General features: G+C 36.4%; 1 protein-coding gene across 2 annotated transcripts in view; it reads left to right on the top strand.

The window, feature by feature from the left end:
* Positions 1-265: 265 nt before the first annotated feature.
* Positions 266-27,595, top strand: part of PDE3A (phosphodiesterase 3A) — a gene marked incomplete at both ends in the record, with an annotated part of 307,728 nt that continues 280,398 nt past the window's right edge. For both annotated transcript variants that reach the window (XM_079715862.1, XM_079715861.1), the window contains one exon: positions 266-1,234. In XM_079715862.1, the coding sequence (XP_079571988.1) occupies positions 266-1,234 (969 nt within the window). The remainder of the gene's footprint in view (positions 1,235-27,595) is intronic.

Here is a 27,595-nt window from a genome sequence, read left to right as displayed (position 1 = left end):
TTCCAAGAGAGAAAAAGAGGAAGTCTGATCGTTTCTGCCTGTGCTAGCTTTTCACTTGAAGGCTCCTCTCTGGAGCATCTAGCCTTCTCCAGGAGTTATTCGAAAGCTGAAACTTTCAGTGCTCGCGGGCCTGGGAGAAGAAGGAGGGATTCCGAGGGTGGGATTGGGAGGAGAGCAAGCGAGCGTGCGTGCGTGTCTGTGTGGGTGTGTGTGGCGGCGTGGGGGCGTCGGGGGGACTTCGGGGAGTCCGCGAAGAGGGCGCACCATGGCCGTGCCGGGCGAGGCCGCCCGAGTCGGGGCCAAGCCCGGCCACGCAGAGGCGAGGCCGGCCCCCGCGGCGGGCCCGGGCTGCCACCATCTCGCGGGCCCCTCATCGCCCCGGGACCCGGGCTGCCGCGGCTGCTGGGGCGCCGTGGTGCTGCGGCCCCTCCGGCGCTCGCAGAAACTTTCCTCGGCGCTGTGCGCGGGCTCCCTGTCCTTTCTGCTAGCGTTGCTGGTGAGGCTGGTCCGCGGGGAGATCGGCTGTGACCTAGAGCGGAGTGAGGAGGCGGCGGCGGCGGCGGCGGAGGAGGAGGAGGAAGCTGCCCCCGGAGCAGAAGGGGGCGTCTTCCCGGGGCCTCGGGGAGGTGTTCCCGGGGGCGGCGCGCCGCTCGGGCCCTGGCTGCAGCCCTCGGCGCTGCTCTTCAGTCTCCTGTGTGCCTTCTTCTGGATGGGCTTGTACCTCCAGCGCGCCGGGGTGCGCCTGCCTCTGGCCGTCGCGCTGCTGGCCGCCTGCTGCGGGGGGGAAGCGCTCGTCCAGATTGGGCTGGGCGTCGGGGAGGATCACTTACTCTCGCTCCCCGCCGCGGGGGTGGTGCTCAGCTGCTTGGCCGCCGCGACATGGCTGGTACTGAGGCTGAGGCTGGGCGTCCTCATGATCGCCTTGACTAGCGCGGTCAGGACCGTGGCCCTCATTTCCCTAGAGAGGTTCAAGGTCGCCTGGAGACCGTACCTGGCGTACTTGGCCGGAGCGCTGGGGATCCTCCTGGCCAGGTACGTGGAGCAAATCTTGCCACAGTCCACGGGGGCGGCTCCGAGGGAGCATTTCGGGTCCCAGCTGATCGCTGGGACCAAGGAAGAGATCCCGGTGTTTAAGAGGACGAGGCGGTCCAGCTCCGTGGTGTCCGCCGAGATGTCGGGCTGCAGCAGCAAGTCCCATCGGAGGACCTCCCTGCCCTGCATCCCGAGGGAACAGGTAAGCGCCGGAAGCCCCTCTCACTCACCTCTCGGGAAAACTTGAAACCCCTGGTATCCGCCACAAAGTGGAGGGAATTCGAGCTCTGGGAACAGAAGGAAAGATAGCCCAGAAAACTGCTCTAACTTCAGACTTAGTTGGAAACTAGCGGGTTTTTCTCCCCCTCTCACACAGTATTTTATAACCTGAACAACAGGAACCCGAATAAGTAATAAAACTAGATGAGCTTTGCGGGGTCTTCCACAGCTGGGCCAACTTTTTAGATCTGCTACACCTGCGTATGGCTTGCCCTGATGCTTTCCTCCTTTAGCAGAAACGTTCGAATTAAGTTTAATTATTTTTTTAAGCGATGGGTGATTTTTAAAACGAGGCTTTTACTAGATTTCTTTCTGTTCCTTTTTATAAAACTTCTTTCTTCTAAAGGGACAGGTAAACGTTTATGGACGTCAGTATAAATATTTTACAGTTAAAGCAAGGAATGCTTGAAGGTGAGGTGCTGATACGCTTTCTGGTCTTGCAGTACGTTTTACTTGAAGAGACTGCATTTGGTGGTGCCCAGTTTGTTTTTAAGTGTGATTTGGGGACATACATTATTACATGCTCATGTGTTTTGTATTATCATCATAAACTTCACTTTGGGGAACAATATGTCTGAACTTAAGAATTTGCCAGAACCATGGACTGCGCTGTTGGTATCAACTTCAGAAAACATATCTCTTGAGTTATCTACATACTTAAGTGAATATTTAGAAATTCAAATGGTTTTATACAGGAAACATTAATTCAGGAGAGTATTTCTAAATTGCTGGTAATATCAGTCTTTCAGTGAGGAGGAGGAGGAATCTAGAATTATGAGTGAAGTTATACCAAATAAAAGTTTAGTGAATTATGGGGACCAATTTCCTTATTATCATTAAGTGTTTTGAGACCATGGAGTATAGTTGCTATAAAGGGCATAAAAGAACAAATCCCAATTTTAAAAGCAGATCGTATCTGAGAAGGAGTACCTCAGTGTTTGCCTCTCTACTCCAAGTTGATTTGACACTTGGGGTAGGGATGGCAGAGAGCTGGTTATGTACAGCAAGTGGAAATTTACACTTTTCCCATTTAAATTTATGCCTACCTGTGGTACTATTAGGACAGCTTTAGGGAGTGAGAGAGTATCCTAAGACATACTAAGTTTTTTCTTTTTAGGTTATTCTGTGGATAATCATTTGGGTGTTTCTAAGAAATAGCAGTCACCATATGGTGTGGTGGCCAGTTTGTTTCTGAAATGGAGTTGAATCCACAGAATGTGGTTGTTTGACATTATTTAGCAGAATGGATGACAGCATCATAGTCTCTGTGTTTATTTTAAAACAAATGTACTTATTTAGCTTTTCGTTTAGATAAAGCAAATATTTCTTGGGTTTAGCTTACTCTAAGAGTGAAGTTAAAAACAGGCCACTGACTGATACTCAGTTTTGGTAGAAATCTGGAAATCACCAGAATAAAGTAAGCTGTCTACTTAAGGGTAAACCAATTAGGGGGGAAAACGTTTTAATTTCTTTTTAAAGTCACCTAGAGAATGTCTTTTAAATGAAAATACTGCTAGTTTAAATATTTTTGAACACACTTTTCTTTAACTTATAAGGAAATGTGATCTGATCATTGCAAAATTGAACCTAAATTTCTAAGTCAAATCTGTGATTTAAGCATAAATAACTTGACTCCAAATTAATATCGTTTAGCCTCTGAAATTAAATTTCTGAAATTTCATAGTAACATTTAGAAGTTAAGGAGTTAAGGGTGGACTTAAGATAAGAAGTTGTTTAGGGGAATTAACCAGCAGCGTTAATTAGCCTGTAGACTTTTATTGGTTTTCCCTGGTTTAAATTGATAAATGGAGGATTTGAATCATCTGCGAACTTATAAGGAAATAACTGAGCTTTGCATTTTTACGTGTTTTGCTGATGATTTCTGTTGAAAATGTATATTTGTAATCTATTTTGGTCAGTTTTCTTGGCTGCTATTTTTTTAAAGCCTGTGTTTATGAAGGCTTCTAAAGTGAGAGACTATCCCTTATGGTTGATGGAAAAACAAGGTTACATTTAGCAGAAATTTATTTACTGGAAGTTTTAATGAGGGCATGGGTGAGTGTGTACGTGTTACTTAAGGCTAGTTTTTATATATGACCCGTTTAAGTTGTTGCTGAGCATAATTGTTGGGGGTGGGTGGGAACTAATATGCACTAGGATCTTATAAGACAGGGCACTATCTCATACGTTAGCCTGTGTGAAAAGTTCAGGAGCTATATAGTAAATGGCTTATCTGTTTTATCACAAGGAAACAAACTTCTCATTAAGGGTGCAAAGTGTACCACTTTCGTCTGCATGCTTTATGAAGTCAAGAATCAAAATAATTATAAAACACATATATAACACTGGCCTGAATGCTACCTGAGACAATCCGCAGGCAACAAGTGAATTTTAAGTAGAGGTGTGAGGACATAAAACACAGAGAGGCTGGCAGAGGCCTCTTGAGAATTTATTTGGACCTTGCTCATTATGAGGTTTAAAGGTGAGAGAATTCCAGCCTTTTCTTTTCCAGATGAATGATAGTGGCCACTTGCTTGGGAACTATCTCTCTGCAATGACTCAATTCTAAAAGGTCAAGGAGAATAGATGATAAAGTTTTCATAAGGCAAACCAAATGACAGATGGATTTCTGACCCTCCCTTCCTCTCTCCCTCACTCCCTTTCTCCCTTCCCCAACCATACTGAAGACAGTAGATCAGCTATTACATATAGAATTGAGTTTTGCAGCATTGATCATAAAGATCGCTTCAACCAAAGAAAGGAGCCATAGATCTAGTCTTCAGTCCCAGAATTAATGGGACATGGGGTGTATCTGTGAGATGCAAGTGAAGGTATCTACTTCAGGAAAGAACAAAGTTGGTAACATTTTCATGGCTTTTAGTTCAATCCTACCAGCCCAGTATCCTCAAGATTTTGTAGAACAGTGAGTCAAACTGCACTATTTTGGTTAAGAAGGCAGATGGTTCCATTAAGGTGTATGTATCTTTCCTGAGCAGATGTTCACATCCCTGAGCAAGTATCACTGTGCCCTCTGAGCTCTAAGGTCCTTAGAATTTCTTGAATTATTAGATATTATGCATGATTAATAAATATGTTAGTTTTAAACATAAAATTTTAACTTAGCAATTTTTAACACTTGGAAATTGTATTTGAAGGGATGTCTCTCTGTTCTCCTTACACATCAATGAAAGCAATTGGCCAGACATTCCCCTCTAACTACTGGGACCACCATGCACATTGATTTAAGAAAGATTCCAAGCCAATGCCATTTTATTTTAGTTACATATTAAGAAGAATTTAATATCTTTGCCTATGGTTTCACATAAAATAAACACAAGCCGCACGCGTCTCACTGTTAATGCAGTTTTACCACTTCATGACAAAATTCTTTGTGATGGGTACAGTATCAGTCAGAAATGTACAGCTATATACTTCACATTGTGTAATTAAAAATCAAAATAGTTTTCCAGACATAAGTCCTTACAGCTCTCAATTAAACATCTTTAGCAAAAAATATCTTTAGCAGATTTTTGTAGGAATGTAGTAGTTTTTGCAAGAGTCTAGTGGTTGGTTATCAAAAGTAGAATCAAGTATTTCATCAGTGATGTAAGAAAGGTATTTTCAAGCAAAAAAGCAAACAACAAAACAAAAGTAGTAGAATATAGTAGTAGGTGTAGTTTTCAATGGTAGGCATATGGTAGGCCTTCTTACATCATTGGTAAAAAGTATAACTTACTTGCATTTACAGTATAGATTGCTTCTGAAAATACAGAATGTATTGTCCTTTAAACTCCTATACATTTCAGGATAATATAACATTTCTCAAATTGAATAAGTTTCCAAAACAACCATGGGTTTTTAATTCAATTGTAGCTTCTATCACATTTCAGGCGTATAACTCTGCTCATGGCTATACAAAGAACAATATTGATTACTTATGACCTGCTGACAGAATTAAAATTAATTAATGCCAATTTTTGAAAACCCTAAAAAGGAAAAACAAGATTTTCTCATCCCTTGGGAAAGGTGAGGGAAAAGAATTTTTTGGTGTGTAGGGACAAAATTGTGATTTTACTTTGTGAATATAGACATTTAAAGCATACTGAAAAACTGTTTTGACAGAAAGAGTTAGTGAATCTATATAAATTTACAGAGGTTGGAAGGAGGCAAACAGTAATTTTACTCTTTCTGTATTGAGCCTAAAGTGTAAAAAAGTTAAAACTGTAGAACTGAAAGAAATGCTGTGTATGCTGGGCTGTCATGTTAATTAAATAAACAACCAGAACAGTGACTCTGTGTATGAAATACATTTTGAAAAGCCTGAAGGGGAGGGGTGCAGGCAGGCAAGGGTGAGTGACACTGGCATGAAAAAACATTCATTATATCTGTAGTGACATTTGTGTGAATTTGTTGTAGTCTGTTAGGAAATACAGCTCTGAGAAGAATCTCTTCAGGACTCTAGGTGAATAAAGGCCTCACCACATTTAATTTCATGTCCCTTTTCAATAAGTTCTCATTTATTATGTTGAAGTAGGATGTTTATGAGCCTCAGAATTAGAAATATGCCTATATATTACATTTTAAGATTTTCAGTTAATATGGTTTGTGCCAGTAACAGCCCAGTAGAGTCTATGTAGACTTGCTTGAAAACTTGGCATATTTAATCTAGCAAAAGAATGAGTTTATTTGGGGTTTAGGGGTGGGAGTTGGATTTTTCAGAAAACCTTTTTTGCATGGGGCAAGTTTCTTGAGCTTTGCGAGATTAGACATAATCCTACGTGTTTCTGGTGAATTGTTTTCATTGGCCATGTGTCTCCTGTTCCATGGAGTCTCCGCCTCCCTTTTCTCTTCTGAGTGTGATATTTATAATTGTGTCTTGAAAAAAAAAAAAGCCTCAAATATATTAGATTGAAAACTCAATTTGCGTTTATTTTCTACATTCATGTTTTCAGCGAAGCTCTATCAAATAATTCAGAATGAGCCAAAAGAGTCAGACACCTCCATATTCTTGCACCTAAATCTGTGCTCTGTTAATTATTCAAATGACCGTTAGTTCCTTTACATAGAAATTAAAATCCTTGTAGGAACTACCTATCAGTATATACTTTTACAATTGGTAGTGTTTTTTAAAGGAGTATTTTTTGTTTGTTTTTGTTTTCCGTAAGGCTTTCCTGGTGAATGGTCTTAACTTTGCACTTGAGAATGTGCGTTTGCACTGTTGTCAACGTAAGATACACAGGTTTGATCTCTGGGGGGAAAAATCTTAAAGATGTGCAGAAGTTGTAGTTCAGAGAAAGATCTGTCAGAAAACAGTTGTTAAAAATATTAGTGTTCACCCAAAATGTACACTATTTTAAAAGATGCTATCCTTAGCTAATGTTATTCATAAAAGTTTTTGGTCCGTGAACCTATAAAAAGTCGTATCAACATATTTTTGTCTATGTGTTAAGCCTTGTGCTAGAAAGCATACAAATTGCACACAGGTATGATGTAGCACCTCAGCCCTGCAGAGCTTAGAGCCTAGTTAGGGTAATGAGACATCAACATAAGAAAAGGGGAAATCACAGTAAAATATCTAAATGACCTCTTAGATAATCCTTGAAAGAATGCATACAATAGCTTAGAACAGGTTTTAAATCTAGATCCAGAACTGTTCATCGCTTCTGTGAAATTTCATGTAAAACTTCATCTGTTCATTTTTCTGGGGAAAATGTTGATATTTTCACAGATTTTCAGAAGGTCCTCAACACATAATGGTTAAATATAAATGTTTTATTTAGATTTTGAGCAGGTTTAGGTTTTGAAGACAAGGGAGAATTGTTTCTTTGAAGTGGAAATTAATTTAGTATACACTAATAGGACTTCTGAAATACAGGTAAAAATTTTATAGGATTTAGGACATGTTATACCTCAAGGTACCACAACGATGTTTCTCCTATCCTGAGGTAGTCTATGGCTGTAAGGAACTTGTTGTAATGCGATCTTAAAATGCTTAATTCTGTGCAGGCTGTAGTTAGGAGACTAGAATTAGTCTGATTTTAGAGAAAAGGAAACTGAGGGAGAGTCCGTTAAAAGTATGTAGCAGCCTGCGGCAAAATGTTGGCTTTTATCCAATTCTCTCTTGGACTTGAATCTGCCGCTCGGGGAACAGAGTAGGAAAGGAGTAAGGCAGATCACTTTAAGCCCACATTTCATTTGTAATTTTCAACTCTAAATTCTCTTTCAGAAATAGAAGATTGAGTAAAACCCATTTAGAGGACACATATCACAAAACTCTTTCGAGCCCTTACAGTGAATTTTCTGGTCACGTACCAGGCAGCCTTTAGAATGTATTAATCAGGACTTTGTCCCAGAAATGAATGCCAATTGCATTGCAGAGTCCTACTTTGTAGACTCTTTATCTCATCAAAGAAGAGTGTGCGATGATGGTGTAAATATTGATTTTGGTTTTCATTTTAGTTTTTCAATAAATTGATTTAAAAATGTTCAGGATTTCAGACTTCAGTTTGAAAAGTCATCTGCACGTGGGTAAAGCATTTCTTTGTTAGCAGAAACAGCTGGTGGGTTTTGTTCACCTAAATTATTTTGCATGGTTTCTGTAGGAATCTGTTAAAATGTAAGTAAATAGGATGTAATATTAGAGGAAGTCATGAAGAACATTACCATTTAGAAGATGGAAAGCTATTTGGGAAAAGTCACAAACGAAACAGCTTCTGTCTGTTTGATTTGATTAGAGCTGTCATTTATTATTGAGGAATCTGAATGATTATTACAGATTTTAAGTGTTGCCAGTCCTGCTAAGATAGTGATGAAGTTACTTACATGTATTCATGTTTTTTCATCCTAAGAATATGAATAGTTATAAGGAGCACATGATGTCCGTTGGTGTGTGTGTACGTGTATGTGCAAGACTTTTTCCTCTGCCAGGAAATTGCTTTGGTTGCATCAATTTAGTGGAGAAACAGTGTCACCCAGTGGCTTTGATGAAAACAGTCCTGTAAACATTAAAGATAAGCGCTGTCCAATAGAAATATAACAAAGTACTGAATTTTATATTTTCTAGTAGCCTTATAAAAAAGTAAAAAAAAAAAAGGTGAAATCCATGATAATACTGTTTAACTTAATCCATTATATCCTGTCAACAGAAAATCAACATAAAAAAGCAAGGTATTTTGCTTTCTGCTTTTTGTGCTAAAGTCTAAATATGTGGTGTGTGTTTTCCACTTACAACACATCTCAATCTGGTGAAGCCACATTTCAAGTACTTGGTAGACATGGGTGGCTAATGGCTACATTTTGGGACATTTTTAAAGAGGTGAAGTACTTGGATACTAATGTCACCTCTTCTGTTATAATGGAAAATCCATGTAGATTTAATGATATCACTTAATACACAACTGTTCACATTTGTATGTAGTCTTGATAGCTCATTTTTGTACCACTTACCACTCTAATAGTTGGCACGTCAGTCTGTTTCCCTCTTTTCTTCATTTCTCATTATCGCACATATTTTAAAATATGTTGATTTTAATTGGAGCGGGAGTTTAACAGAGCCCTTAAATAAGGAAGCTTTTTGTTAACTTGATTTGTAACACAGAATCAGGATTTCCAGCTAATTATGAATTTGCCTTTCGAAGTGTGATTAGTTAACAGGGATGGCTTATATATACAGTGTGAACACGTGATCAGCCTTGTTCATGGTGATTAGTCTGTAATTGGGTTATCTAATGTCTCTTTAGAAATGAAAGTGCTTATGTTTGTAATGAAGGTCGTTATCTTGGTAACTTAGGAAACTAAAGCCGAAAACCGGCTAGTAGCTTTAATGGATGAAAATTCTAACAGTGTCTGTAAAGGGCTGATGATTCTTCACTATTGCTTATGTAAACACCACTCTCATGGATATACAAAAGGAAAATGCTTCCATTTTGTGTATAGAGAGGACTGGAGATTTTGATAGTGTGGAATTTCTAAACTAGGAATTGAGATTAGGGGGCTTTTGAAGCTCTGTGTGATTTCAAACTGCCGGGTAAACTCAAAAAAATGTACAGATGGAAAAGAACTTTTAAATGTCACCTTCCTTCCATCTCCTTTCCCCAAGCTCTATGAATTCATAACTGTAGTCATATTTCCAATATTGCATCGAGAAGTGATGAGAAAACAACTTTTAAATATAACATGTTCCTTTATATACACAGATGTATAGAATTATTTTTTAAAGTATGCATTTATTTTGCGTATATTGGTTTATATCTGTGTGATGTTTATCATGACTTTTGATTTATAAATCAAACTTATAAATGACTTTATGATGACTTTTGATTCATAAATTTCTCCCTTTTAAAGCACGATCTATTATTTATCTTTGCATTAGAGAATAAAAATAGTGAGATACATAGGTTTTTACATATCACTTAGGAAATAAGCTAGAAAGAGCAAAGGTAATAGAATCTAGATATACAAAGAAGCACATTTGTCTAAAATGAAATAATGTGGACTCAGTCTCACTCCTGGTGAAGCTGGATTAATTTAGACTTCTTGAAGTAGCTAGCTGGAGAATAAAATGCCATAGTAATCATAACTGTTACTTGAAAGAGTTTGTATTTGAACATAACTAGTCATTTGCCCTGGCTAATTTTGAAATTGCTTTAAATTAATGTAAAGGTTGGTCTTGTAATTTTTTTTTTGGCCAGTCTTCCCTTCTGACAATGTACTGTGTGTGTGTGTATGTATATAATTTTTTCCAAGAAATGCATTTTATTTCATGTTTTTTTTAACATAATAGATTCTTCTCAGTCAGAGTGTGTTTAAAAATTTAAGGAATGCCTTTCTATCCCCTACACCCCGCAGTGCCTTGTCAGAATATTGAAATAATTTTATGCAAGAAGCTTGTGGTTTTGATTTAATAGGATTTTAATAGAAATTTTCAACCTTCTGAAGTAAGTTGAAATAACTGAATATTTATGCTATATCTGTGGCAGGTGTTTCCTCCTCTTCAGGTATAATCCACTTAAATAAACCTAATGGAAGTTTGAAGTCAGAGCAGTATTATTTGGAGGGGAATGTTTTATTTTGTGGTGACTCCTGTGAAGTCAGCCTCCTTTGGACATTGTTAAACTAGCTTGAGCACAGAGAAAGGAAATCGTTCTTATTTTTAAACTAAGTATTTTAGAGGATGGAATTAACAGGTCCGCTTAGGAAATGGTCTTCAGGAGGCAGTGTTAGTCCTTGTGATATGAAACATCCCCTTGTTTGGGAGTTAGTTAGTATTTTGGGGTCCCGACTCAGCAGCAGTCTCCCAGGCAGTTGGGAGAGGCAACCTGAGTTGCCTAGGCTTCCTTGAACATTTGCTTTCTAGGCTCAAGAACTGAAGAAGTCAGATTCATATCACAACGGTTCTCATTATAAAAGGAATCAACATTTTTGGCCTCCTTGTGTCAGCCATAAGTATTTGCTTTAGAAAATTTCAGCCCAGTGCCTTGCTTGCAGTAGGTGCTAACTGGCGGAATAAATGGATAGAAAAGAAAGAAATGATTTTAATCTGAAATATTTATCCCCCTAATCTCCTGAGATTGAGCTAGTGATTAAACCCATTGAAGTAAAATTCTATAGAGAGAAGAAAAGAAATAGCCTATGCACTAGTCTGTGAACTTACACTTTTAATGTTTGTACTTTTATTACTTTAAAAATATTCTCTGCCATGTGTCAGATAAGGGGCTGAATTTGCCTGTGCCTTTCATGGTAGGAAATCCCACGTTCAGCATGAGTCCTAGATATTTATTTTTAGCTCACTTCCAACTGAAAATAACCAAAGCCGCCACCAACATCACTGTGGTGTGAACTTTAGAAAGGTCTCTGAAATTAGGGTACATTTTTGAGAAAAATAAAAATTCAAGTCTTTTTCATGTGCAACTAATACATTAATTGAGAAAGAATCAGCTTTGACGTTATTTGTTCCCGTCTGTCACTTTCTACAAAGTGTTGGCTGGTGTTCAGCTACACCTTTTTACAGTCAGTCTGTATCCTTATTGGAGGTTCTTATTCAATAGCTGCATTCTCTGAAAAGTCTAATGTAAAGTAAATACTATCTCTTTTTTTAATCTTTTAATTGTGCTCAGTTACAAAATATAATTTGAGCCTGTTGCTTCCAGAGATGACTTTGTGAAATTAGCTTATTTCAAATGTCATCCATCTGTAGCACTAGTCCAATTGTGCTGAATAATCTAGAAGTTTGGTAGCATATTTCAGAGTCCAGAGGAATTTAAAAATCAACAGTTCACAAGGGTTCATTGAAATGACAGGTTTTAGTTTATCTAGTCAATTTTTTTTTGGTTCCATCTAGTTTTTAATAGAATTTGACTTGTTACAATAGAAAGTTTTAAGTCAAAGAAGAATATTTTGTTGCTGTAGTTATAATTCTTAATAGAGATATTGTCATCTCCTCTCACTGAAATCAGACATTTCTCTTCTGAGTATGTTAGGCAGATTATCATGCCTTTAAATAAACTAGGAGTACAGTTTAGAAATAAAAGTTATTTCCAACTTTGTTTTCTGGGAATAAGTTTCTTTTAGTTTGTGGATGTCAAATGATATCATAGGTCCATCTTTTAGAAAGGCTGCCATTACTGAACACTTTGAGAGTTTGAGATATCTTTGAATATATTATTTTTAAAAAATCTGAATGTTGTTTCTCTTTGAAAACATAAATTACAAACTGAGAATTTAGTTATAAATTAATTCACCTTTTGAAATAAGCAAGGTATATTCTTTTGGTAAAGGAGCCATTTCTAAATTTCTTTGACATTTTTGTCAAATGTAAAATAAACTAAAAAATTTAGGAGCAAAACCTTCCACTCTATTTTCATTTTGAGATAGGAAGCTAACTGTATGTCTTTACCATTTGAAGAGTGTCTGTTTTTCCTCTTAATGACTTGTTTTGGCTACATTTAAGTTGTTTTTGCTAGATAAACAGGACCTAAATTATAGCACAGTTATTAAGGCAGTAGCCTCATTTTGTCCACTTCTCATTCCTTTTTACTTGAATAATAATGGGATTAGCTCTTCTTCACCCCTTCAGAGAACGACAAGGAGAGCTTTTAAATCTTTTCAGTGGAACTTCTGAAGCCATTAACTAGTCCTCAATGAAAAGTGTGAGAATTCGGTTGGGAATGTTGGATCCAGATATAACTGAACACTGATTAAGTAAATTATCTAAAAAATAAAGTGGCATTCAGAAATGGAAACTGCCCACAATAAATAAGTGAAAGAAATGAATGCTAGTATTTTTCTTGTGCAGAAAGAAGACTAGATCAAAATCAAAAGAATTCCTCAGTTTAAAAAACATATATTTATTGTATGGTCTTTTGGGGACATAATATTGGTGCCCTTAAAATCTAGAACTCCTTAGGATTTGGAAAGAGGAGACCCTGCGGGCGTCACTCCTGGATACTGGGCAGGATGTCCAGCCATGCGTTGGCTTAGGATCTGTGCTTAGACCAAAAACACTTCGATCATTTTTCAGAGGTCATAATGCTATTCCTGAACTTTCCTGACATTCATTACTTTCCAATTTGTCGATTCTTACATTTTAGTTCTTTAGCACATTTATCACTTTGACTTATAACTGTACCGCTAGGGCAGTCTTGTGTGAACTTTTACCTCTTATGTGACCAGATTGATGAAAAATGCCAGCAAGTAAATATATCTTATTTAAGATGGACTCTCTCTATTTCACATTGATTCTTTGTTACCTTCTAAGTATTTCAATATGCCTGGATTCTTATCTTCTTTTTCCCTGGGGCTAATTAATCTTATGTAATTATTATAATGCCATATTAATCAAACTCTTGTTTATGAATTCTAACAGTAAATGCCTCTGATTAGTAGATTTATAGACTTCCTTCAGATGCTTTCAGAATTTGTAGGAGATGGCCTGACCTCACCTACTTATCATTACACATTATCTGGCACTTTCTAAATAGAGCTGCTATATGTCTTCAATGCTATAGTTCTCGAATTTTAGTGTGAATAAAAGTGATCTGGGAAGCCTATTAAAATGCAAATTCCTAGGTTCTAAGGTCAGAAACTCTGATTTAGTTATGTGTAGAGCAGGGTCCAGAAATCGAGTTTTAGAGCATTTTCATTGCCTCAGTGAAGAAACACAGGACTATAAACTTCTGTCTACTAAAACTAGACAGAAAGTTGGGACTTTTGCAATCTGATTAAGCAAATAGTTAAAAAGTACTTGGCTCGGTATCATGGGGAAAACTTATTTATTTATGTAAACACACACATATACGTACATACGTAGACACACAGAGAGATTATAGTTAATCAACCTATGACATTCATAAAATTTTCACTTTGATTTCCCCATTGAGGATACCTCAGAGAAGTTATTTGACACTCTGCAGATCAATTTCTTCTTCTGTGAGAAAGGAGTAACAATTTCTTCACTTATCTCATATGCTGTTACAAAGCTTAAATAAAAATATATTGCCCTACAAATGTTAAGTAGAAAGAGTATATGCCCTGGACAGAGACAGGCTGAGGCTTTATAATGTAAAGTTCCTTCAACTTTCTGAACTTGAATAATCCTATCTGTAACATAGGAATACTACAGCCTACTTCTTAAGGTGTGAAGATTAAATTAATAGAAACAATGGACATTGGTTCTTGTCAAACATTCCCCCCGCCCCCACCCCATGACTGAACAAGAATATTCCTACCCATTAGGGCCATGTCATTGAAGGCTGTTGGTAAATGTCAGAAAGTTTAATGCAAAACAATGCAAAGAGTTTTGCATTTGATAAAAAAATAGACTTGCAGGTCTACAAAAGAAGCAGGTTTTCTTAAGTTAAATGATATTAGACAGTTGCTTAAATTACAGTTAAATTACAGAAGAGCCTGGAGATTCAGACAAGCTCACAGTGGAAAAAGAAAGATTTGACAAAGATGGTGACAGGTGCTTCAGAAGGAAAAGATGTGAGTGACAAAGGATGAAGGGGGATATTTAGGAAAATTGATGGATTTGAACATGTTTGTCAAAATAGCTGATGGCTCCTTTGAGTCAATTGTGCAATCATGTATCATATAACCCCATCGGCAACTTGATTTGTCCTCTTGCTGCCATTATACGCCATATTTTGTTCTGAGAAACAAAGTTATTTCTCAAAAATTTTAGCTTAAGTTTTTGTGGTGACATTCTAGTCATACCCTTCTTTTTTGCTCGTTACTTGCCAATGAGACCATTATTCTCAAATAATAGGGACTTCCTGCTTATAATCTATGGAAAGCAGCTAGTTCAGTGCTAGTTCAGCAGTGACCCTCAGTGAGTGCTGATTTCACCACATTAGAATATTTCTGTAGCTACTCGCTCTTTTTACCAGCTTCCACAGGGCCTCAACACTCAGACCACTTTTCTTCCAGATTTTCCCACCCATTGAATGATTTTTGAGTCTTGAGTGAGGTGGTTGTTTTGGATTGACCTCCACAGGAGCAGGAATCCTGTATCATCTCACTCTACCACCATTGGTTTCAATTTAGAAATTCTGCTTGGGGTAATCATGTTCTTCTCCAACTTGATCAAAGGAAGTTTTTTGGTTTTCATTTCTGTGATACAGGAGGAGATGTCAGAAAGGTGATGAGGAGGGCCAGTAGATCAATAGGCTGTGGGGGTAATTGCAAGACTGGTGCTCCAAGCAGAATGGGAAGCCATTCATTGAAGGGTTAAGTGAAGAATGGATGTGATCAAACTTACATTCAGTAGGATCTCTCAAGCAATCTGTGCTGAGTGAAAATAGGTGGTAGGATGGAAGAAGGGAGATCAGTTAGAAGACTATTGCAGTAATCCAAGGAGGATTGGGAATGATACCAGGAGGTAGTGTTAGAGAGAAGATTGTAAATATCTATTGAAGGCAATGCCACCAAGATTGGCATTGACTGGCTGATCTCCTGGAAGGTAGGGAGAGAGTTCCTTTAATGTTTTCTCTTTTATTTAGGGGCCTAATATTAAGCATTCCTTGCTTTAAAAAAAATCTGATTGGGTTGACCTTTTTTTTTTTTTTTCTTCTTTTCAATTTTCCTTCTGTCTTTGCCTTTCAGAAGATGTTCAAATTGTGGGCCTTTCCAGAAAACCATCAGATCTCCTTATGTTGAAACTATAATCAAGTATCTTAAACTCTGCATAAAGTATTAGTTTGCTGGGTTTTATAAAATTTGGCCTGATAAAACTTAGTTTTGAAATTTTATTCTTATATAAATATCTTTTAAATTTTAAAATAAATTTGAATAAAATATAATTTTAACACACTTAAGTGTCATCCTCACGCTCTCTCTTTTAAACAGATACCTTTATAACTCATGCTGTAATATCCTAAGGTTTAATATGGCAAACAATTAGACCTTTCAAAGAAAATGCAAGGCTTTCTCTTTTTATTAGTCTTTCAGTAGTCTGACAAATCCCATTTTTATCTAAAGCCATGTTGCCAGTATTTCCCAGACCTTCCTATAGAGGAAATGCTTCTATTTTGTTTTCATATTAACTCAGACCATTTGTCAACCTACAGAGCACTTCAGTGATAGGTGCTATATAAATATTTAAATTACGATAGCTTGATTGCACCGTAACTTTTCAGAGTTTGCTTAACTCCACATTGTGGCTAGTATCTGATTATGAAATATTTTCCATGCTGCTTGGAAGCCACAAAAGATAAGGAATTTTCAAGTCTGTGAAATGAGTTTTTAATCACATGGGAAAATATTTTGATGAATGGAGAGGGAAATCAGGAAATAAAATGGAGTATATGGCATGCTTTCACCTCAACAATCAAATGCATAGCAGAAAGGAAAGCAGTCAAAATGTTTCTTGTTGTTTGGATGAGGGTATCGTGGGCGATTTTTGTTTATTTTTCTATTCTGTAGAGTCTACGTTTTCAACCCTGCATACTTCTTTTATAATCAGAAAAACAAAACTTTATAAAGAAATGTAGTCATTTGACATTGTTCCCCTGCGTATGTTCACAGAGTACTTTGAGGGCCACTTACCCAGTACTAATTGTTAGACTTGCAGACATGGAAATAGGAACTCCAGGTGGTTTTATTATTATGAATGGTAATGTGATGTTCAGTACTGGGTAAAACATGTTCAGAAGTATAGTCCATGTGCATTCCCAATTCTTCACCCAGGTGGCTGGAAAGGTGTAAGTTTCTTATAAGATTGGAGGCTCAATTGGTATGTGATCCTGAAAAATGTGTCCCTGTAATTATAAATTGGCATACACACAATTTTTGCAACTTTACCTGAAAGTAAGGTTTTATGAAAAAATACACATGTGTGCTGAAATATGTACACATGTACTGAAACATGCTTCAATTTTTACAAAAGATTTTGGGCCTATTTTTGTTTAAAAAGTGGAAACAAAACTAATCATGACTGTGATTTGTGGAGATGAACATGAAAATGAATTGGGTTCTATAAGGAGGGAAAATTATTTTTTTAATTAATTAATTAGGTAATTATTTTTGGCTGCCTTGGGTCTTTGTTGCTGCCCTCGGACTTTTCTCTAGTTGTGATGAGCAGGCTTCTCATTATGGTGGCTTCTCTTGTTGTCCCCTGCATTGGCAGGCGGATTCTTAACCACTGCGCCACCAGGGAAGCCCAAGGAGGGGAAATTCTTTATGACACATATACAAGCAGAGTATTGAGCCTACCTTGCTGATTATTAGACCAGTAAAGTTGCAAATAAAAACCAACTTCATAATGATTGTTTTTCAAAGTAATAAATATTAAAAAAATTTTTTTTTGGCTTGAAAGAAGTCTGTGTGCCAAAATACTTGTTAATACATAGTATGATTTTTCTAAGAGTTTATGCATAGTCTATAAATAAAATATAAATAAAATATAAGCATTTTAATTTTAGGATAGTTTAAAATTTTATCCGTAATTCATATGCAGACATATAATGAGTTGCTTCTGTATTTTGCTTTTTCGGCATCTGAGCTACTCTGTGTATAATATTGATTAATTTCAGTCTTGCTTGTCAGGATTTGTTGATTATTCTTTGCATTTCCTGTCTAAGACTGAGGAACTTTGTGTGTTCCATTTGTTTTTGCTTGTTTAAATAAATGAATAGGAAAAGAAAGCATTGTGTAACAAATCACAAATCACTTCCACATCTAGGATTATTAACATGTCTTCTCATTTGAAGAACTATACATTTCTGTGGAAATAAATTTGAGAATATCAAACAGTTTCTATAATTACCTAAAAAAATAAAGAGACTGTGGGTCTCACTTAACCCCTCCAAAAAAAAGTTTCCAGAAATAAATATGATAGAATCAGAGAAAGTAGCTAAACAGAACAAAATAACCTTTACTCAAGCATTGTACCCTGTCTTTACTGTTCTATCCAAAGAGAGTTAGCAGATTAGCACTAGCAGATTCTGTTTGAGATGGTTGAGTTAAGGCGACAGAGACTGGTAGGCATTTCTCTGCTGAGTGTCTGTGGGTTGGTGGATGCTGGTGGGGCAGGGGCTGAGGTGGGACTGTGGAGAGGGGGTTTGCCACTGAAGTTTGCATTTGGCTGCAGCTCATCTCTCAGCCTTGCAGGCCAGAGATGCACTTTTTCCATAGAACCAGGGGTTATCCATTGCTGAGAAAACACTAATAATAGAACTATAACTCATCAATCAGAATGTCAGGTTATTAATTTACACTGGGGAACTTAGCTCTAAGGAAGACCAGAGTGCCAATAGTTACTGGTAAATGCTTCTTGTTCCTAGTGGGAAAGTCACCTTTAGCATGGTTATTTCCTAGGACGGGACTGCGGATCTCTGGTTTATGAGAATTTCCCTTGGAAATATGACACTGTTCATGTTTTTTATTCTAGAAGGTTTGAAGAGTGCCCATAACATGCTGAAGAGGGTGGGATTATTGGGGGAGGGTTCAAAAGGGACTGCCCTTGCATCCCCTCCCTGAGCTTATAATAAAGCCACTACATTAACAAATGATTCCAGCAGCAAGTGATAAATGCTTTAAAATACAGAAAGTCCTGAGAACTTTGCCCTCCAGAGAGGTGATAGCTAAATGTATTGCTCAAATACCATCACCCTCTTCACATGGATTTCTGGTAATATTCTGTCTTCCTTTTCTTCCTGACTTCTCTTTTTATGTTTAACTTTTTTCATGTGTTTATGTTGATAGTAAGCTAACTATAATGAACTTTAGTACAATATAAAAAATATATCTAGAAAAGAAAATAAGAACGGATGTTTAAAAGAATGTTTTGCTATCTTTCTCCTGTGGGCGTGACTTCCAGAGGGAAGGAGGGAGGGATAGGATAAAGCCTGTTTTGGAGCTGGATGCCAGGTGTGGAGAAATGTTGTGTTCTGGAAACAACACGTGGAACAGATAGCCTAGCCTTTGTGGTGGGAAGAGGGAAGGGGGTGGTGGGACGTTTTTAAGAGATAAGACAGACAAGGTTGGGCGTGGGGAATGAAAAACGGAAATGTCTTCAGAATTAGGCTTGGGAAGATGAACATTATTTCTTGGCACTGAAAGTTTTTAAAAGGGTTTTAGCCAGCGACTACTGTGAATAGATGATTTTGATAACAGTGTATCAGATGGGGGCAAACTGGACACAGGAGACATTTAAGAGGCTGTTGGAAAAGTCCTGGTTACAGACGTTGAAGATTTCTTAGGACAGTGGTGGTGGAAAGGAAAGGTGATTGAAGAGAAAATGAAAAGCTGTAATTGTCAGGATTAGTCAGTGACTGATGGTGGCAGGTGTGAACAAAGGGCATGAACAGTCCTTAACGTTGTGAATCCGGGAAACTGGAAAGATTGTGAGTGCTGTTCTTTAAAAAATTTTTTTGGAGTATTTACAGTGTTAGGTTAGTTTCAGGTATATAGTTTCAGGTGTACAGCAAAGTGAATCAGTTTTATATATCTATCTATCTATATATATATGTCTATATATATATATATATATATATATATATATATATATATATATATATATATATATTATATATATGTCTCCACTCTTTTTCAGATTCTTTTCCCATATATGTTATTACAGAATATTGAGTAGAGTTCCCTGTGCTATACAGTAGGTCCTTATTATCTATTTTATATATAGTGTGTATATGTTAATCCCAATCTCCTAATTTATCACTTCCCCCCCACGTTTCCCCTTTGGTAACCATAAATTTGATTTCGAGATATGTGAGTCTGTTTCTGTTTTGTAAACAAGTTCATGTGTATCATTTTTAAACTTAGATTCCACATATAAGTGATATCATATGATATTTGTCTTTCTCTGATTTACTTCACTTACTGTGATAATCTCTAGGTCCATCATGTTGCTGCAAATGGCATTATTTTGTTCTTTTTCTGTGGCTGAGTAATATTCTATTGTTTATGTGTACAATATCTTCTTTATCTATTCCTCTGTTGATGGACATTTAGGTTGCTTCCATGTCTTGGCTATTGTAAATAGTGCTGCAGTGAACATTGGGGTGCATGTATCTTTTTGGATTATGGTTTTCTCTGGATATATGCCCAGGGGTGGGATTGCTGGATCATATGGTAGTTCTATATTTAGTTTTTTAAGGAACCTCCATACTCTTCTCCATAATGGCTGTACCAATTTACATTCCCACCAACAGTGTAGGAGGGTTCCCTTTTCTCCACACTCTCTCTAGCATTTATGGTTTGTAGATTTTTTGATGATGGCCATTCTGACCAGTGTGAGGTGATCCCTCATTGTAGTTTTGATTTGCATTTCTCTAATAATTAGTGATGTTGAGCAGCTTTTCATATGCTTTTTGGCCATCTATGTCTTCTTTGGAGAAATGTCTATTTAGATCTTCCACCTGTTTTTTGATTAGATTGTTTGTTTCTTTGATATTAAGCTGCATGGGTTGTTTGTATATTTTGGAGGTTAATCCCTTGTCGGTTCCTTGAGAGAAAAAGCCTCAGAAGAGCAGTTTTTGTTTGTTTTAGGTTCTGAGCAAGGAAGGGAGGATGAAGTATGGGTTTGATTTGGGCATATTTGTGTGTGTTGCCTTCACAACCTCATGTGATTTTTGTTTGCTTGAAGGCACCCAGTTTCATTCGTTCACAAAAATATTAGTATCAGGGTTAGATTTGCTCGCCATGTTCCCTTGCTCTGTATGTACATGGCTTTTTAGAATCAGAAGCCTCCTGTGTTCAGTCTACAACTGCAAACACAGAAAGGTTGTAGCCTTGGCCATTTTAATAAGCATAAAGGCTGTCACCCTATTTCAGATTAGACTTTAAATAGGGTCCTCAATCTTACAGGGCAGACAACTTTGTACTCCTGGTGCTGATCTTACCAAGGAAATAGACCGATTAGAGTCAGTACAGACCGCAGCTTCTGGGTGACCCTCTGAGAATCCCTGCCATGATAGACTGTCATAACCCCATCACATTTTAAAACTACAAGGGCAAGATTCTTTTTCTTGAAACAAGTGAATGCTGGATCATTAAAAATTATTTTATCAGTTGAGACAATCTAGATAGTCTAGAGCAGTTAATCTTGTGAAATTATCAGGTTGGGTTCCACTTTGATATTTTTCTTGGGTTATTCCAGATGCTTATAATGATTTGTTTATATATATATATATATATATATATATATATATATATATATATATATATATATATATATATATAAATGGTTTGTTTCTGTATATAATATATAACATATATAATTTATACATTATATTTATTATATTTATATAATATATAATTGCATGTATGTCATTTATATATATAATTAACATATATAAGCATATATTTCTATTTAATATAATTTATATATAATTACACATATATAAATTAGGCTACACACTCTAGGTCAAGTTTCTATAACTGCAGTGTGATTTCTGGTCTTTGCCCACTTGGTGGAGATTCCCACCTGGTAAAATTTTCATCACTCCCAGTATTCTTCTAAACTTGGCCTTATATATCATAGTGGGTTTTTGGAGGAATTCTTTTGTTTCTCTATGTGTTCCTTTTCCTAGAAAGCATTGCTGCTGTTACACGGTTGGAGGGAAATTGAAGGTAGAGCCAAATTTATGAAATCCCTAACAAATGGTCCTCATTATGCTTTTGCTTAGTCACTACCCTGATGGGGAGCTAAGTTCCCTTCCACGCCATTTCACGTCTCCCTCCCTTCCCTCTGCTCCTCTCTTTTTGGAGAAGTCCAGAACCTTGTACAGTAGTTTAGATGTGGTCTAACTGGAACAAAGCAGAGTGTGACTGTCACCTTTTTGTACCAAAATAATTTATGCATCTTTTTTTTTTTTTTACAGCGTATACTTGCCCAAACACCAGTCCTAAACCTAAACCTTATCAAAATGTGAGTGATCAGGAGGAAGCTGTGTGATTCTGTCACAGACCTACCTACACACCACTCATCTTGATAGGAAGACCCTTAACACATACCAAGACTGAATTTGTTTTTTTTTTTTGTCAGTAAAATAATCTATATATTTAATTTTTGGTCAGCAACAACTTTGAAGACCATCACATGAGTTAACATGAAGCTCTATTTGTGTTGTATGCTTGATACTTTGAACCCTCTCCTGTTGTTTGATTCAGATGAAAACAAGGAAAAAAGCCAACATTTTTGCTGTATTAAGTATCTTTTGGTGATTTATGTATGGCTAGAATAGTGGAAAGTGGGAGGAAGAAACACTGTATATAAAAGTTGGTCAGTTTTTAGGGAATTAAGTAGTTCCATTTACCTACATGATCTTCATTCAAAATAGATCTTTAACACAATAGAAATCTGAAGCATGTTTAATAATGCCTAAGGTTCTCCTTAGTACAAAACCATAGCTAGAATCACTGTTGTATACCTGAAACTAACACAACATTGTAAATCAGTTATACTCCAATATAAAATAAAAGTTTAAAAAAACTAACTCGTCTAGCTAAAAAAGGAAAAACAACACACATAGGTAGGAAAAGAACCAGTACGGCAATATGACATGATTTTGTACATAATACTTAATACAAATATTAAAACAATTTAACAGATTTATAACTATCACCCCATATAGGTCTAAAATATAGCTGGCAAAGGAAGGCTGGAGATTTGATGCACCAAATTATGGGTGCTTTTGAAAATATTATCCACATAAGATGGTACTGTCAGTGGTGAAATGAACTTTTCATCCTAGGCCTGCTCTTTGAGATGGCAGAAACAATGGCCCTTTGTCTTCTACAAAGGTGATTATCACAGGGTAGGTTTTTTCAAACTCTAACCTGCCCTTGTTTCTGATACGTTCTCTCTAGGGAGAATTCCCCACATCTTGAATCAATGCTGTAGTGAGCCACAGTTACTGATGTGTGTGTCACATCTATCAGGTATGTTGAAGTGAGAAAAAAAAAGGTTTGCAAATCACAGCTCTATAGACTTAATCCAAGAAGGACATGAACCTAATTTGTGGACCAAGTGAGCATTTACTTTCCTGTACAAAGTTCCTGTTAGGAGAGATTTAAATAAATATAGTTTAGAGGAAGGGCCTTTTTCAGGAGTTTCATTTGACATCAGTGAAATACTCTTGCAAGAGGCAATGTTTGCCTTGATTTTTACAGGTCATTTGGTTTTACTTTTGACTTTAATTACTGGTTTTCTAACCTTGAATGGCAGACTATTTTCATAATTTTTTTCCCATAAAGTTATGCTTCATTATTTATTTTCTATAGTTTATGAGTTCATGCTTGTAACTTATAGGGAAATCATAAAAAATGGGGCAGAGAGTAGCTAGAACATTGAATGTTCTAAAAGGATATCTCTTCATTAGAGATGGTATGAATTACTTTTTCATGAGTTAGAATAAATAATAAACCTCTTTGTGCCACTTTGGGCAATAAATGAAGGTTTACTTTATTTAACATTGGAATGAAATGGACCACTAAAGAGTTGCACCTGAAATATTTTAACCTAATTTAGTTAAATATTGATTTGTGTAATATATGAGCTCTCAGAAAAGCACTTTGATTGTGTAGAATTCTACATATTCCTCCAGAAGTGCCGAATTCTATAATTATAATTTTCGTGGAATAAATACTTTTAAATGTAAATATATCAGAACTTGAGTCAATTATTCTGCTTACTCTGGGTTTCCAAAGTTTTAAATAGAGTATTGCATTGGTTATCAACGGGGGCTAATTTTGCCCCCAGGGGACATTTGGCCAAATCTGAAGGTATTTTTAGTTTTCAGGACTTTGAGGAGGGTGGTGCTACCAAGGTGCACGTAGTAGGCAGAGTCCAGGAATGTTGTTAAACATCCTACAATACACGGGACAGACCCCCAAACAAAGAATTATCTGACCCAAAATGTCAATAGTGCCCAGATTGAGAAAAACTTTAGAGTACTGTGCATTTATTTTTATTAATACTCCATATGGACAGGAGGATGAAATAAATGGAAGTTGAATTTTAATTTTTTTTATTCTAAGTGTGAAAATAGCCAGATAGCAAGATCTATTGATGGAGGGATTCAAGTACAGTACAGTGATTAAGATGCAGGATTTGTTGTCATATTTGTGTTCCAATATTTACTTCAGCCACTTATTAGCTGTCTGACCTTAAATATTTATAAGTAATCATAAAATGATTAATCCTCCTGAGACTGAATATATTCATTTGTAAAATATGGATAATAAAATCTACCTTACAGGCTTGATCTGGTAAATGAAATGCTATTTGTAACCTGGAAGATATGACACATTTAATAAATGGTAGCCACTGTTATGTTTAGAAAGTAATTTGGGATTGGTAGTGTAGTATTTGTATGGTTTTATAGCGAATGAGATAGTAGAGATATTATCAATAGAGATGATTTTTGGGGAATGAATCATAAGGATTTCTCTTCAATTTAATGAAGCAATGTAGTCTTTAAATATATGAATCCCTGTCTGTATATCTCTATCTCTGTGTATCTGAAGAACTAGAAAAGAATATTTGACAACCTGAAAGATCTATGATAATGCAATCTTCAAGACAAGAAACAAACATTTAAAAATGCCAAATTAATAACAAATTACCAGTGGGATTTATTAAAAAGAAAAAAGGATCTTTTCTCTTTTTTTAAAAAAATTTACATTCTTCTATTAAATAGTTTTTTCAAAAAGCCTATACTCTTTTTGTAATTAAGAAAGCAAGCATTGCAAACATTATAACAAAACCCTCAGAGTTTCCCAATATAAATGTTGAAAAATATACTTGTTAAAACATACCTCTTCTAATTTACAGAGTTTCCCATTTTGCTAATTTATCTCTGTTAGTTGGTTTCCCCCTGTAGTCACCTTTCTAAAAGTGGTGAAGCTGTAGGACCCATTAAAATTTTACTGGCGTGATAAAGCTGGTCATATTGATGCCTTTATCTTCTGTTTTGGCATGTGGTGCTGTCAGTGAAGCCAGTGAAATTTGGTCTGGGTGGTGAGTAAAAGAGAGGACAGGAGACTTTATAACTTGAATCTCTAAAGCCAGGATGCTTTCCTTTCCTGATCTTCTTCAGCAGTTTATTAAGGTCTTGAATAAAATACATAGGAAGCGTATTTATTAAATTTCTGGTTTTCTGAAACTGGAAGGTATAGATCATAGTTTCAGTGATTGGATATAAATATCAAGCTGTGCTAGATTTAGACAGTGGGAAAAAATAAGAATATTAAATTTAACAGGAGAAATTAAGTTCCTATAAATTTGGTTTTAGAAATAATTATATAATTTTGTGATGAGGGAGTTTAGACCATTATCTAATTCCTGTTTAAATAAAGAATAAATACTAAGGGTTGAGTGGCTCTAAGTTCAGTGAGTTGTCTGCCTCTTACGAGCTGTCTTGTGAGATGTGGTTTTGGTAGCATAATTTCCAGAATTCTCCTCCTGCATTTGTAGCATTTTGACCAGTTCTGCTTGCTGTAGTTTAAAAGGAATATTGACTACTATAAAGTGGTCAGAAAGCCTAGAATTATTCAAATCCCTGCTCTGCCATGTATTAACTGTCTGGCTTTGGGTAAATTATAATGCTGAATCTCTAAAGTTTAGGTTTTGTTATATAAAAATAATGTAAAAAGAAACTACCCCATAGAGGTGTTTTAGGAATTGACTGAGAGAGAATTGCATACGGGGTATTCATTTTAAAGATGGCCTGTAAACTGTACTCATTAATTCAAAATGATTAAAATAGGCAATTCAGTGAAAAGGAGAATCAGCGCATTTTCTTAAATGCCAACAAAGCTAATTTTAACACTTCTGGAAAAGATGAGGTTTCAAATGAATGCCAGTGAAGGAATGTTGTTCACAAGCTTATTGATTAAATATGGGGAGGTCTAGAACAAGTAGAGGATTTGGTGAATACTTATGGAACTTTAATCAAATCTTTAATTCATTCTATAGAAACTTCCTGATATCCATTTGTCTGTGAGAATGCCCATTTTTTCAGGAGTGCCGGCCATCCCTATCCAATTCTAACAACTTTTTTTTTTTTTTTGACAAGAGCAGAAACTCTGACGTCTCTTTCTAAATGAGTAATTACTAAGGCTAAACCAAATTAGAAGGAAGTAGGAAAATACCTGGTAGCCTATGGGTAAAGAAGGAGGGGGGCGAGCCTGGGAGAAGGAACTTAGTTTTATTCTGGAGGAGCCCACTTGCAAAACCTTTACTGTTATTTCACTTTTTTTTTTTTTTTTTTTTTACCGTTAGTGATACTATGGTAATAAAAATACCTTATTTTATTTTCTTAATTTAGACATCTCAGGTGCCTTACTCTGTGTCATCAGTTGATTCGTTTATGTCTACCTCCAATACTTTTATTCTGATAATCCTGCCAATGCTGTTTTGAAAATCTGTACTGAGTCTCTGAGTTCTAAAAAGCCTAATGTTTTTGTAAAAGAAGAAAGAGAGCCATCTAAAGAACTGTACTTACTTTGTACTCTAGGTTTCTCTGCATTCCCTAAAATGATGTAGGCTGCTAAATGCCTTTTCTTTTAGTGGTCTTCATTCCAAGTCTATGAGGGAACAATGATTCTTAAGTGCATAAATTAAGAGAATGAAAGTAGACATGTGGACAAGTTTGTTTAGCATCAAAGATTGGACATATTATCCTGGAACCCAAACTTTTCTTTACTCATTCATTCCTAGAGCTCCAGTATCTCTAAGAAGTTTCAGTGCTAGCTAGAGGAAGATTTTATTGTATTTTGAAAAATTTTGGTGACATAGACATCACATAAATTTACCATTTTAAACATTTTTAATTGTACAGTCAGTGGCATTAAGTACATTCACGTTGTTGTGCAGCCATCACCGCCATCCATCTCCAGACTTTTTTATCTTCCCAAACTGAAACTCTCTATGCATTAAATAATAACTCTTCCCCATTCCCATCTCTCCCTAGCCCCCGTGGTAACCAGCATTTTTCTTTCTGTGTCTACGAATTTGACTACTCTAGGTACCTCATATAAGTGGAATCATAGAGTATTTGTGTGTGTGTCTTTTTTTTTTTTTGGATTGGCCTATCCCACTGAGCCTATAGTCTTCAATATTCATCTAATGTTGTAGAATGTGTCAGAATTTCATTCTTTTTTAAGGCTAAATAATATTTCATTTCATGTGTAGATAGCATTTTGCTTATGCATTGCTAGATAGCTGGACTGCTTCCACTTTTTGGCTATTATAAATAATGCTACTATGAACATGGGTGTACAGATAAGAAGATTCTTATGTGACTTAAAAAATGGTAGTAACATAAACCTTTTATGTAAAACCATCAAGCTGACAAAGGAGCTACAGCAAATGCGGGTGACCTAACTGCATTTATTTAACGAGGACACTTTTCCCAAACTGATCCTAATCAGCCATCTCCTCATGGAACGATGAAAGATTATAGGAAGAGAATAAAATGCATACATGGGACAGTTTTAGCACAGTAATTAGAACCTGTAAACTTGGGGTTAAAATTGAAATTTTATTGCTTGGCTGGTCATTACATGTAGGATTCAGACTATTTTAATAGTTGATTCAAAAAGCTGCAAAATACTATGATTTTAGTTGTTTTCTACTATAGAAACAAAGAAACCTCTCTTAATAAATAAAACTATGGACAGAAATAGCACATTTGTTTCAAGAGCATTCAGTGCTTTGCTTTTCTCTATTGTTTTCCAACAGGAGGAGATAAATTACATTTTTCATCTATAAAACCAGTATACCAGTATTCTGAGTTCATAACTGTTGTAAAGATGGCTTCACCAT

This window comes from Hyperoodon ampullatus (genome assembly GCF_949752795.1).
Source record: "Hyperoodon ampullatus genome assembly, chromosome: 11".
Classification (NCBI taxonomy): Eukaryota; Metazoa; Chordata; class Mammalia; order Artiodactyla; family Ziphiidae; genus Hyperoodon; species Hyperoodon ampullatus.
The sequence above is the reverse complement of the archived record's forward strand: the minus strand, read 5'-3'. Positions and strand labels throughout refer to the sequence as shown.